Raw genomic sequence first — 13,727 nt, 5'->3', positions numbered from 1 at the left:
AAGGTGGGGGGCATAAGAGGGGCCATAATTCATACAGAGATTCCAACGTTATCATGAGCCAATGATATATTTTGAATCAGTGGGTGACAGGGCAGGGGGCACTCTGGGGACCAATCAGCTTTCAGCTGGACCCAGTGCCCCAGTCTCGCTCATTGTCTTGCACAGCTCCCCATTTCCGTGGCTAGAACAGGCTGGACCATAGAAACTAGGCGGAGTGGGAGCTGTGGCATCCATCGCCGGTCTTTTCCGTGCCTCGTCTGCACAAATATGGCTGTGTTTATTTATTTATTTCCGCATTTCATGCACGTGTCTGCGTGTGAGCCTGTTTCCGCCGGGAGGTTCAGCCTTATCTCTCTCCCCCAGTCACACCGCTGGGCCTGAAATTGCGGGGCCCGGCTCGTTACCATGGATCAGAATGCTGAAATCCGTGCGCGTGGGATTGGCCTGCGGGGCGGCGATATAAGCGGGCTTCCCAGAAAGATATTTATATTTGTCGGTGGTAAACAAGACCCTGCTGCAAGCATGTCTTTGACAAGCGGTGTAGATCCCAGCCGGCAATGAGGCCGCAGCTGGAATGGGGACGCGGTGCTTTACACTCTGCCGAAAGCGTAGGGGGCACCAGCTCACCATGCTGCCACAAGGGGGGGCACGGTTCCCTCTGCTTTCAGGAAAAATGACACTTTTTTTTGTGGTGATTGAAGTAACCCCCACAAATCCCCAACAGCAGAATTTCGTTTTTAAGAATAGCTGAACGGTGTCACGCATTTTCACTTATTTAGCAGAAGCTTTTGTCCAAAGCAGTATAGATTATTTGAGGAAGGATGGCCAGATTGTCCCTTGAGCATTTGGGTCTAGTTCAAGGTGAGCACTAGATTCAAACTGGCAACTTACCCAGCAGGTGCTCATCTGGGATTTAAACCCACACAGAATCATACCCCTAAAACAACAAGCTACTGCATGTTTGAAAATCTGTAACACACCATGGATCGTGAAGCCAACCGTTTTGGTGACTCTCCCTCTTTAGCCCAAGATGTATGTCCGGCTCAGAAACCGCGCCCACAGCTCTGTGCTGACAGCAGAGGGCGCATTTACTGGGCCGGCTCCCTTTACCGCGTCCCTCAGTCCCGCCTGTGGCCTGGACACCCAGCTCTGGGTCTTCACCGCTGGGATGCTCAAGTCTAAGGTAAGAGTCTCACTTGGGTTTGAGGCCAAGGAAGAGCTGAGATGGCCTGAGCCGTATACCTAGGTGCAGCCATGTTTCAATCCTCCCTTAATCGCTCTGTCGTTTCCCTCCAAACACTCAGTGCGCCCAAAATAGACCCCTGCTGTAATTTGCTGCTATTTATAGTGAAGATCCAATCAGAACCTTAGTGCAGCTGCTGTCTTTGACTGCCCTATGTGTCTTGCTGTGGTTTTTGTTTTTCAACTTATATAAGTTTACAATTTATAAATACAAAGTACATAAACAAAATGGATCAAGGGTCAGGTTAAAAGGTTAAAGGTCAGGTTAAAACTGAGTAGTGATAGTATTTAGTTATTTACTGAGAAGGTTTATTATTTTTGGCCACATGCTGCTTCTGTAGGTCGGGAAAATGTGTCTGTCTGTGGTTGGTGGGAAGGCGTCACCGGGAGCCCGAGTGGCTCTGTGGCCCCAACTTGGCTGGCAGCACCAGAAGTGGAGCCTTAATGAGAACGGAACCATCTCCTCCCATCTTGACCATAACCTCGTCCTGGACATCAAGGGTGAGCCTCACAGGGTGGTCTTGGGGGCTACCGGTAAGGTATTTGGTCCAGTGGATTAGGATGCTGTGTCCATGATTGGAAAGGTTGCTGGTTCAAATCCCAGGGTCAGCAGAATGATGTCACCACTGGGCCCCAGAGCTAGACCCCAATTGCTCCTGGGACTGTCTGATGCGGCTTATTAAAAAAAAAAAAAGCTGTCACTTTGGATAAAAACATCTGGTAAAATGTGTAAAATACAGGGCTGATGTTTATAACCAGTGATTTCTGTTTATCGTTCTTATGTATTTTCATGCCATTTGCAGCTAGCAGAGTAAATTGAATTCAGGACGTCTTGTCATCAAAACATTTTTTTTATATATATATATATATATATATATATATAAATGGATGCTTTAAGAAAACTGCAAGAAATAACAGTTCAGTTTCAAATTCTCTCAAAGACAGATGATCAGTGTGGCTGAGTGAGTCCACCTAGTGGTGAAAACCAGCATTCTGTCCACATGGCCCAAAAGTTTTCACTTTTGCTAATTAGGACAGCGTTTCTTACGTCTGTCCTTGGGGATGTAGACAGTCCATGTTTTCGCTCCCTCCCAGCTCCCTATGTGGGAGTCCCCAAGGACAGGGCTGAGGAGCACTGAATTAGGGGTCCAAACAGTGTTGCCAGATTCCTACTGTTTTTGTACCGATCATTATGTTTTTTAAAAAATAATTTGGGTTAGGTGGGTGTGGTTCGCTGCAGCAGAAATTCAAGGCGATGGGTTATGTTAAAGAGGAAGTCACGAACAGAGACTGCTTTCTACAGAAGCTGACAGTTACACAATTAAACTGTCAGTGTCACATTTTAAAGTGACCGCCGTCTATCTTCTATCCTGATTGTGGTCACAGGGGGCCTGGCATAGGGCATAGTACTGGGTCCACCCTGGATGAGATCCATCACAGGAGACACACTCACGATCATACGCTACGGGAAATTTAGAGGGAACTGATTCAGATCCCCAGTGCTGGAGACATGAGGCAACAGTGCACTGAGCCACTGTGTCACCCCCTGAAACATCTGTACTTGCTGATTACTAGGCGTAGTAGAAGCCTGTACCGCACTGCAGTGCTCGTTTCTACTCACTGCGTCTGGACCAATTGGCTCACATTTAGTGCCATCATGATGATGCTGTTTCTGAAGGATCCTTCTCTCCTATTGGCAGGAGGAAGTGAGCTCGACGGGGACCATCTGGTCACCAGTGACTTCACGGCCGATCGGGAGATGCAGTACTGGGACATAGAGGTGGTGTGAATTGGGAGCACTGGGGCCAAGAGATTGACACTGCTCCCTGCTGAAAACAGCTGTCTAGTGCAAGGGGCCTGGAGGAGGCCACACCACCGACTAGCTGCAGCCCCCACCCCACCCCCCTGCAGAAAACTCCAGAAGCAAGGGGCTTTCCTGTAAATCTCATCTATCCTCTGTATAATCTCAGGTCACGGTAAAGTGTACGTTTAAGAGTCCAGCGTCTAAAACTGCACATTTTATTTAAAGGGGGGGGGGGGGTATATCTCTATCTGTCCAGGCAAAACCCCAAATGGAAGGAGTGATGGACTCAAAACCAAAAAAAAAAAATAAAAAAAAAAAGGCAAAACAGCACCTCCGAGTGGCTGCCCCATGCGGCACAGCGCCGAGTCTCTTCCCGCTTCCTTTCTGCGTTACAGCAGGATGTCGTTTGCACTACCCGAGACTCACGGACGTTTTCACCCTCGGGGAGGCCTGTCGCCACGAAGAAGTCCCACCCACGATTCGAGGAGTGATAAGCTACCGTCCCACATTTAGCGCGTGTCCTTATCCGTCTAGAATATGCAGAAATCTGTGTCTTGTAGGGGCCTTAGGGGGGAAAAACAGCATTTCAGTTCCCTGTAAACCCAAGACATCTTACTGGCAGATACGCATTTTCAGGTCATTTCACTGGATTTAAAAATACATAATAAAAAAACAAAAAATTATATTCAGGCACAGATCAGGAGTATCTCAATACGTGATTGTCTATAGAAATGTACAGTATGTGTGAAATATTAATTTGTGCAATTAAGAGTACAATTTTTAAAAATGTAATTAAAGTGATGAAATACCAAGGTGTTGTTTTGGAGTGATTATTTGTAGCTGAAGACCACAAAACAAAACACAGCACACTTTGTTTTTCACCTTAGCAGTAATTTTTAAAATGATACAATTAGGTTAATAATAGATAGTCCTACTCTCAAGTACAGTGCAGTAGATTCATTATGTACTAGTTGTGGTCTTTAATATGTTACTGTGCCACAAACCTAAACAGAGGTCCTGAGCTCATCCACATTCGTTTTATTGCATGATTTCCCATCATGCAATGTGGCTGACACCAGAGTCGCAGGGATTTTACTGCGCCTAGCACACGTGCAGCAGCCCCTCGGACCAGAGGGCCATGGCCAGGTTCAGCTTGTCTGAGTCGAGCTGCAGCTGCAGCCTGGCCACCGGGAGGCGCTCTGTGCTCTGCAGCTGCCGGAGGGCCTGCAGGTGGGAGATGGGGAAGCGCAGGCCTTGGCTGCCAGGCTGTGTCTGGGGGGAGAGGGGGGGTGGAAGCAGTTACGTTTTAAAATCATTATAAAGGCGTCTTCCAACAAATGGCTGTGATTTGGTGAAGGAGGGGCTACCTGTCCCTCTTCATCATCCTCGTCTTCCTCCTGTTCCCCCATCATGTGCGTCTTCCTGCTGTTCCTCAGAGAGTGTAACACAAAGACCACCAGCTCTCTGGGCTCATCCTGGGCACCAGAAGCACAGACAGCATGTCGGTACGGACGCTGACATTCAGATGAATAATGGCGGGTCTGGGGACAGACTCTGCACTCACCGTTCTCTCCTGGCTGAGCTCCACAGTCACCAGTATATGGTCCCTGAACCGCATACAGACCGTGTCCTCCAGTGCTGGCATCTTGCCTGCTATGACACATATACACACACAGTGAGGCAGGTCTATCACCATGGCAACAGGGCTTGCGCCATCCCTCCCAACTCCCACCTGGTGAGACGTCATCGCCCTCCTGCAGGTACGGTGGCAGCCGACTGGCCACAAAGTCCCTCTGCATCTCGGCGGAGCGGAGCTCGCCACCCAGCTCCATCCTGTCTGCCAGCTGCCGCAAGAGGCCCGACAGCCGCTTGGCTGTGTCTGGGCACCGGGAGGCGCCGCCCTGCAGGGGAGGAGTGCAAGGGGGGGGTCAGCTCGGATAGCAGAGTCAGACGGACCTGCACGGGGCTATCCGAGCACGGGGAGTGGGAGTGCGTTTCACAGAATCGACCCGGATGAGATACTCTGGCACGAACACGAATGCGGCAGGACGTGAATCTGCAAAATGGCCCAAATCGCTGCTCATGGGGGCCTCATAATATGCACTGTGACTTATATACATGTTATTTTCATAAACAGAAAAACAGACAGAATGACTCATCTGAAGACCTCACCCAAAACAATGTTCAAACAGAATATCTAAAAATATATACAGCCACGGAAAAAATTAAGAGACCACAGCACAATTTTTTTTGTGTCACTCATTTCTCCATTTATGAGTGTGCGTCTGTGAATAATATGTATTTTTCTGCAAACTGCAGCTTGGCTCTTCCCTGCTTCTCTTTAATGAAGGGCTTCTTCCTTGCTTTATGGGGCTTCAGTCCTGCTTCTAGGAGTCTGATATGGACTGTCCTAGCAGTGCACTTCACACCTGCACGTAATGTTTCCGATTCCTTTCGAAGGTCACTTGATGTCATCCTCTGATTCATGAGAAACTGTCAGATAAGTTCGCAGTCATCTCTGGCATTAGAATGTGGCTTCCGCCCTTTACCTGGCTGGTTTCTGGTCGTTCCCAGTGTCTCCTGCTTCACCTTATTCTTGTGTACTGTGGTCTTAGAAATTTTGAACCTGAAAGCATCCTGCCGCTCAATGTAGCCTCCTGCCAGCAGAACCAGGATTAAACCAGGATTTAAAAATGCATATTTGTTTAAAAATAGAGTGGTCTCAATTTTTTCTGCGGCTGTATGGAGAGATTAAAAGTTAAGTTGTATAGATAACAGCACTGCCTGAGCGAGAGAAAAAATATCAAATTTGGAAATAGGGGATTTTTCTAGATCAGTGTTGATGCAAATACAGGCTGACACAGGAAAGCATCCTGTTGTGTCATCAGTCAGACGCAGCACGTTGGGTCGTTAGGTGATGGAGGGCGGATGGGATACGGAGAATAGCCAGACCGTCAGCAGCTCCCTGGGAATGCCCTCCCTCAAGCCAACGTCACTCTTCATGGAGTCGAACAGGAAGCCCGGGAGAACATCCAGCAGGAAGTCCCCCCAGGACCTGGGATGCCATCGGAGGGAGGGAGGGAGGAGGAGCAGCCAGAAGTTAGGGCCCTGCAGCATGCGGTCCGGCCGAGCATGCTGGGAGACGGTACTCACGCACATGTTCTGATAGGTGCTGATGGTTAGGTGGGTGGAGTATTCCACCCCCGCTGGGGTATCTGCCTGGTGGATAATACCCCTGGGGAAATAGAGAAGATCCCCAGGCTGCGAGGACAGGGCAGCTCAGGGACTCGGCAACAAGAACCCACCACATACTGTATCTTATATACATGCATATTACACACACTCAGTGGCACTTTGTAAGGTACACATAACTAATACTCAGCAGGACCCATTACCACCTCTAGAACATTTCAAGGGTAGCCAACTGCTACCAGCGTGTCCAGAGAAGCTGTTCCACACACCACAGTTGTACAGAGCTGTTATTTTTGCACTTGTGGGCTTCCAATTAGCTTTAAAGAGTGTGGATGACTGTAACCTGTAAACGTCACACACTATAATGAATGAAAGTCAGAGAGATGCTGGAGCTGCTGTCAGGCACCAACAGTTACACCACATTCAGAATCACTTAAAATCAGATTAGCAGTTAGCAAGGGGCTGATCAGAACCATTCCATGTGGCAGCAATGAGCCCTGCGGCCTTCGGGGGGGCGCCGTGTCGCTCACCTTCAGCACAATGTCGTGGGTAGGCCTGCCAATGCGATCCTCCTGCTCCAGGCTGTACTCGCACGCCAGGGGCACCGTGGGCTGGTAGAGACGCCAGTGCTTCTCGCCCTCCAGCTGCAGGACGAACGCCTGCAATGAAATGGCACTTCATTTGCGGTTCGTCTGAGGATGAGGACGCCAAGGCTGGGTATTACCAACTAGCCCATGATACACTACGCATCACAATACCAGCGTTATGATTCAATGCATCATAATATCACAGTATTACCATGGTGTCCTAATGGTTACCACTACAATACTGAAATAATCAAACTACTCAAATTTAAAGCAAGACAAGTTTAATAAACAGGCATTAACTACCAAGGATGAGTCAGTACCCTAAATAAAGCTGTTAAGCACTTCAAGTCCAAGTTGCATAAACTATACAACTAGGCATAGTTTTTAAAACAGCAAATGTGGGGGAAGAAAGCTTATAGAATGAAACATTATACTTGTAGTGTAACGTTTCATAGGCGGATAGTTCACTTGCATTGCAGTGCACTTAGCCACATAAATCGCATATGATTTGACATTCTGCCATTTGCCATCTGCCGGTACGAAATGGTACTGCAATGAATTAATACATCCGTGCAAGGTTTCCATTCAACAATGAAAATTTGTGACAAACTGATTATTGATCAATTGCAGTATAGACACAGCTCTAGAGTAGAGGTACACTGAAATGCTTCTTTTTGCATATCCCGTCCTGCTCTCCACTGAGACATACACAAACACACAAGTGAGAAGCTTAGAGCCAGAGCTCAGGGTCCGCCATTTATCCGGTGCCCCCGGAGCATCTTTCAGGAGCATAAGGGCCTTACTCAAGGGATGTGACAATTATGCCAAGCATGGGATTTGAACTGGTGACCTTCTGATCACAGGCACAGACCACCCAAGCAGGCGGTGGAGTCACACCCAACACCTGAACGAGTATTTAAAGGACATTCAAGCACAAACACCCCCCCCACCCCCCCACTCACCTCGATGTCATCGTAATGCGGGGGAAGCCCTTGTGACTCCTGCGGCGTTATGTAGACGTTGGAGCCAACCAAGGATTTGAAGAAGCACTCCAACTGCTCCTGGATCCTCCACAGCTCATCCTGAACCGGAAACAGTAGAATTAGACTGACTGAGCTGGGGGGTGGGGGATCCCCATTCTGTCATGCCACCCCATCTTTCACCTTAAAGCGCTGCGGCTGGTGGAACTGTATAGTGACCCTGTTCTTGTTAAACTCCTTCTTCAGCTCACTGTAAATCACGCGCCCCCTTCTGGCCACTGGCTTCCTCTTGCCGTCGACACAGTGGCAGATGTTGACATCGGTAGGGTACTGCAGGCCCCGGCTGCACAGCCCCTTCAGGTCGGAGAGCTGGAAGAGCGTGCTGCAATAGGCCACCAGGGCCGGGTCGCGGCGTTGCAGGTGCAGCGGCTTCTTCTCCCAGTAATCCCGGAAAAACTCCTCCACTCCCAGAGGCGCGATCAGACTTTGGAAGAGGCTGGAGGGACTGTCGAAATTAAGGGGTGAAGGAACATCTTTGGGGGGCTCCTCCATTCGCCTCTGCTTAGGGGGGACACCATCCCCCTTTACGTCCTTCGTTGCTGCTGATTTCCTATTTCTTGGCATCACTGTCTGTCTAAAAAAAAGTTTTAATGCACAGATTATGGTTAGTGCGAAATATTATAGAGTAAACTAAGGGTGTCAAATTAAAAATGTCTAAAAACAGAACAAGTACAGTCTCTTCCCAGGTTACAATGGGGTTAAGTTCCAATAAACCTGTCATAAAGCGAAAATGCATTTATAATATGGTACACCCAACGTTATACGGTACGCAAACAATATAGCCTAGCCTACATTAAAAACATGCTTAGAACACTTAGTGTTCTGTTTATGAACACTACAGTTTGGAAAAATCATTAACATAAAGCCTAATTTTAAAAGAAAAGTGCTGAATATCTCATGTAATTTATAGAATAATGTACTGAATGTGAAAATTTTTCCCATCGTGAAGTCGAAATATCGTAACACGGACCACCGTAAGCCAGGGAGTGTCTGTATTACAAAACAAATTTGACATGCATATCCCTGTATATTTTCAGTACAGCTTCCTACAAACCAAGTGTTTGTATGAAATTAAATTATCTTTTATTTACCATTTGTACAAGTAAGAATACAAGGTCGGTGGAAGGCTTCTCTACACATATCCCATCTTACTTTCCATGAGACACACAGACACATATGCAGGTAAGAGCAAGCTTGGGGGTGCCAGCACAGGGTCAGTCAGTGTGCGGCACCCCTGGAGGTGGGAGTTAAATAAATTAGCCAGGGGAACTATGCACTATCGCTGTAACGCTGTAAATATACAGAACATTTATAAATCAATACATAAAACCTGCATTAAAGTAATTTGCAATTGCATATATTTCAATTTCTTCATTAACACGCATTTGGTTTTGACAGTACAGTAGTAGCCCAGGCCGTTAAAAGATTACATTGGATTATAACAAAAAAAGCAAGCGGTTTAATTACGTCAATGAACTGCACGTACTTACTTTTGCTCAAGGATTCACGTACTGTCTTTAGTGTTGCTGCGCACGTGTGAGCAGCGGTGTTACGCAAAATATAATCTGACAGGAAACAAATCGTGGAAAAAAGTGTTCCGAGACGGAAAATACTAATATGGCATTATGTTAACAATATACATCAGGGGTGTTTCGGTGCACGCGCTTACCCAACCTAAAGCACAGGACCACCCCCCGCTAAGCAACCACACAATCTTACAAAACTGGTATGGGTTCTGATCATGTTAATGTTCCTCTGACCAGACAGCACACAGCATGAACACCTATTATGTTGAAAGGTTACAATCATTGTTGAAAGACTGGTAGTTAATGCACCATTCAGTAAATTACAATGATTAATGGAGGATGTTAATTGTACAATCAGTCTGGAATTTCAGTTCACCCTCATTTATATAGCACTTCTCACTACACACACGGTGCTTTACAGACCCAAGGGGACCTGGTTCGCCCACGCCTGTGTAGGGTTACCACCTATGATTTGTGGAAAAACACTCAGAATTTTTTTTTCTTTTGTGGGTTAAACCACTTTTGCAAATACACTGGTTGCATTCGACTTGGGCTTAGGTCTGTCTGCAGCTGACGTGACGTAGAGCGAGATCTGCCGGCAGCTGCAGGGGTGGAGTATACCGCAGCCAAGTCGGACAACTTCTACTCCTCGTAGTCTGAGAGACCTGACTGCAATGGCAGCACTGCAAGAAGGGTGTAGATACATCTATACAAATATCACCTGCATGCACATTACTTTTTTTACAATAACCAACTTCTGATCCATATATATATATATGTATATATATATATACACTCACCTAAAGGATTATTAGGAACGCCTGTTCAATTTCTCATTAATGCAATTATCTAATCAACCAATCACATGGCAGTTGCTTCAATGCATTTAGGGGTGTGGTCCTGGTCAAGACAATCTCCTGAACTCCAAACTGAATGTCAAAATGGGAAAGAAAGGTGATTTAAGCAATTTTAAGCGTGGCATGGTTGTTGGTGCCAGACGGGCCGGTCTGAGTATTTCACAATCTGCTCAGTTACTGGGATTTTCACGCACAACCATTTCTAGGGTTTACAAAGAATGGTGTGCAAAGGGAAAAACATCCAGTATGCGGCAGTCCTGTGGGCGAAAATGCCTTGTTGATGCTAGAGGTCAGAGGAGAATGGGCCGACTGATTCAAGCTGATAGAAGAGCAACTTTGACTGAAATAACCACTCGTTACAACCGAGGTATGCAGCAAAGCATTTGTGAAGCCACAACATGCACAACCTTGAGGCGGATGGGCTAAAACAGCAGAAGACCCCACCGGGTACAACTCATCTCCACTACAAATAGGAAAAAGAGGCTACAATTTGCACGAGCTCACCAAAATTGGACAGTTGAAGACTGGAAAAATGTTGCCTGGTCTGATGAGTCTCGATTTCTGTTGAGACATTCAAATGGTAGAGTCAGAATTTGGCGTAAGCAGAATGAGAACATGGATCCATCATGCCTTGTTACCACTGTGCAGGCTGGTGGTGGTGGTGTAATGGTGTGGGGGATGTTTTCTTGGCACACTTTAGGCCCCTTAGTGCCAATTGGGCATCGTTTAAATGCCACGGCCTACCTGAGCATTGTTTCTGACCATGTCCATCCCTTTATGACCACCATGTACCCATCCTCTGATGGCTACTTCCAGCAGGATAATGCACCATGTCACAAAGCTCGAATCATTTCAAATTGGTTTCTTGAACATGACAATGAGTTCACTGTACTACAATGGCCCCCACAGTCACCAGATCTCAACCCAATAGAGCATCTTTGGGATGTGGTGGAACGGGAGCTTCGTGCCCTGGATGTGCATCCCACAAATCTCCATCAACTGCAAGATGCTATCCTATCAATATGGGCCAACATTTCTAAAGAATACTTTCAGCACCTTCTTGAATCAATGGCACGTAGAATTAAGGCAGTTCTGAAGGCGAAAGGTGGTCAAACACCGTATTAGTATGGTGTTCCTAATAATCCTTTAGGTGAGTGTATATATATATATATATATATATATATACACACATACACACACACATGTATAGTGGCCCTGTGTAAGAAGATAGCTGACAGGAAAAAGATCAAATACACGTTTGTCTAGGATTTTAGGATTCTAGTTTTTATTGTCATGTACAGAGTACAATGCAATTCTTACTCGAATGCCTTCTTCACAGACTGGACGATTAAACAAATAAAGCAGCGCAACATTACAGTAACTAACAATAAATAAACCACTAACTTACGTGTACTATTAGAGCATTTATGTAATTTATTTAAACTTTATTTTACTAGGTAAATTAACTGAAAACCAGTTCTCACTGCTTTACGTGATATTCAGGAGAAATAGCAGATAACGCACTGGAACTTCCTGGAATATAAACGTCATGCGTGTAACTAAACTCTTCAGCCAATAAGGGCAAAGGTATGTCGTCACGGAAGCGGTTACAGATTTTATTGCTTTAACGAGTAAATATATATTGTCTAATTATAATCTATTACAAAACCTATCCCTAATATGTCAGAATGTATAATCCCTTTAGCAGTGAAAGCATTATTATATGTATTATTATATTTAAATAACTTAATGGATTTGGACAACCTAACGCTGACATTTGTCACGTGCAGAAATCCCTGCTGTCCCTCAATGAATGCTTTCCGCTCCAAACATGATAGACAGATAACCAAATTATCTATCTGTTTATTTACATTTGTGCGTTTGCTTAATGCAAAACTCTAGTGCTACTTAGTTTTTGCATGAATTTTCAGCGCTGTTCATCCTTCATATTTAACTGAAATTTTGGATGGACACAAAACACGAGTGGCGGAGGACGCGGGGGAGGGGTATTCCACAATGCAGTCTTCATTAGCCAGGTAACTAATTAAGCCAAATATAAGGACTGTCTAAAAGGAATGTCGCTTTCCTCTCCTCCTATTGGACAAGTTTCACGTTTGGTTATCCAGCTAATTGGGGAATTCTGCTTTGTACAGTACCCCCAAGTCTCTTTGGTTGTGCCTTGTCCATTCGGAAAACTTTTCTCTTTTGCCAATTCTGAGTTACATGTTGTAAATCGCTTTTTCTTTGACGCCGGTGGCTCGTCCGATAGTTTTGTTGTCCTCCTCGCCCTTCACTCCCACATTTCACAAAACCGACAAAATAAATATAAAGTCTTTTAAAAACTAACGTTACCTCTAGCTAGCAGTTTAAGTCACGGTGTGGTCGTGGATGAACGTATACGTAGACCGACAGCCCACGCAGTTGCTAGGTAACAATTAAGGTAAGTTTTGTGTTTCTGCTACCAATCAAATTAAAACAGATATGGCCAATAGTCACTGTGTTTTACAAGTTTTTAAACATTTACGGACACAGGATTGGATGTATAAAAAAACAGGAAGAAAAAAGAATAGCGGAAGAAGGAATCCTATTGAGGTTTTATTTGAAACTACGAAATTCCAAATTTCCAAATAGATTTTCACAAAAAAACGGGACAATTCGTGTCCCGGGAAAGAATATTAATTTTCCGGGAACGATATCAATAAAATTAGGACAATCCCGGGAAAACCGGAACAGGTGGCGATCCTATCCCTTTGTAGCACCCACCTTGGATAATGTGATGGCAGCCATTCTGTACCAGTACGCTCACCACACAGTAGCTAAGATGGTGAAGGGGAAGGAGAGATTTCACCATTTATATATGGTAAATGATTAGGTGTCAGTGTTTCCCAACCCAGTCCTCTGGGAACCCTGGGCAGTCCACGTTTTTGCTCCCAGCCAATCAGAAACACAGAATACCTGGTACAGGTGCACTGGGAGCTGAGAGGAAGCAAAAATGTGGACTGTCCGGGGTTCCCCGAGGACTGGGTTGGGAAACACTGGATTAGGAGGCCAGATTTGAAAGAGCCACCGTGGGCAATTTTAGTCAGGAGATCAGGGTACCACCCCTACTCTTTCAAAAGATGCCCACGGATCTTTTTTTTATAAACACAGAGTTGGAACTTCGGTTTTACGTCTCATCGAAAGAATGGCACCATTTTTACAGCAGTGTCCCCATCACTGTACTGGGGCATTGGTATCCACACTGACCACAGGAATGTGCTGATCTGCTGGCCACAGTATCCCCATCAGTGTATTGGGATCCACACAGACCACAGGATGGCCACACCAACACCTTCCAGCAGCAACCCAGCTTTCCTAGATGTTCTCCCATTAGGCCCAAACCAGCTTAACTTCAGGTGGATTACCTAGTCTGAATTGCAGGTGGTATGGATGCTGACACAGCCTTAAAATTTAGACCTTATCTTCAGACTTGAAACACT

General features: G+C 45.9%; 2 protein-coding genes across 7 annotated transcripts in view; one reads left to right on the top strand and one right to left on the bottom strand.

The window, feature by feature from the left end:
- The window catches only part of LOC111855726 (uncharacterized), a 36,839-nt gene extending 32,981 nt beyond the window's left edge, over positions 1-3,858 (top strand). Inside the window, exons 20-22 of the mRNA XM_023834989.2 lie at positions 1,025-1,183; positions 1,584-1,743; positions 2,943-3,858. Of these exons, the coding sequence (XP_023690757.2) occupies positions 1,025-1,183; positions 1,584-1,743; positions 2,943-3,031 (408 nt within the window). The 3' untranslated portion in view covers positions 3,032-3,858. The remainder of the gene's footprint in view (positions 1-1,024; positions 1,184-1,583; positions 1,744-2,942) is intronic.
- Positions 3,859-4,064: 206 nt separating this feature from the next.
- riox2 (ribosomal oxygenase 2) lies at positions 4,065-13,206 on the bottom strand. 6 transcript variants are annotated; one of them, XM_072713713.1, is made up of 10 exons: positions 9,356-9,442; positions 7,989-8,439; positions 7,788-7,907; positions 6,769-6,897; positions 6,204-6,307; positions 5,984-6,101; positions 4,779-4,947; positions 4,611-4,699; positions 4,414-4,521; positions 4,065-4,318 (listed from the first exon to the last, which is right to left on the bottom strand). In XM_072713713.1, the coding sequence occupies exons 2-10, from the start codon at positions 8,427-8,429 to the stop codon at positions 4,148-4,150; spliced, it is 1,449 nt and encodes a 482-aa protein (XP_072569814.1). In that variant the 5' UTR covers positions 8,430-8,439; positions 9,356-9,442; the 3' UTR covers positions 4,065-4,147. The 6 variants fall into 6 exon arrangements, with proteins under 6 accessions (XP_072569814.1, XP_072569815.1, XP_072569816.1 ...); XM_072713714.1 differs by having other exon boundaries at positions 4,611-4,696; XM_072713715.1 differs by having other exon boundaries at positions 5,999-6,101.
- Between the last annotated feature and the right edge of the window lie 521 nt (positions 13,207-13,727).

This window comes from Paramormyrops kingsleyae, chromosome 6 (assembly GCF_048594095.1).
Source record: "Paramormyrops kingsleyae isolate MSU_618 chromosome 6, PKINGS_0.4, whole genome shotgun sequence".
Taxonomy (NCBI): Eukaryota; Metazoa; Chordata; class Actinopteri; order Osteoglossiformes; family Mormyridae; genus Paramormyrops; species Paramormyrops kingsleyae.
Note: the sequence above shows the minus strand (reverse complement) of the source record. Positions and strands in the feature narration are given on the sequence as shown.

Coding starts and splice junctions, on each gene's coding strand:
- riox2 (XM_023835185.2), bottom strand. CDS start 8,429: ATGCCAAGAAATAGGAAATCAGCAGCAACGAAGGACGTAAAGGGGGAT. Junction 7,908..7,988: donor ACCAGCCGCAGCGCTTTAAG/GTGAAAGATGGG, acceptor TTTCCGGTTCAG/GATGAGCTGTGGAGGATCCA. Junction 6,308..6,768: donor CCCACGACATTGTGCTGAAG/GTGAGCGACACG, acceptor CTGTCCTCGCAG/CCTGGGGATCTTCTCTATTT.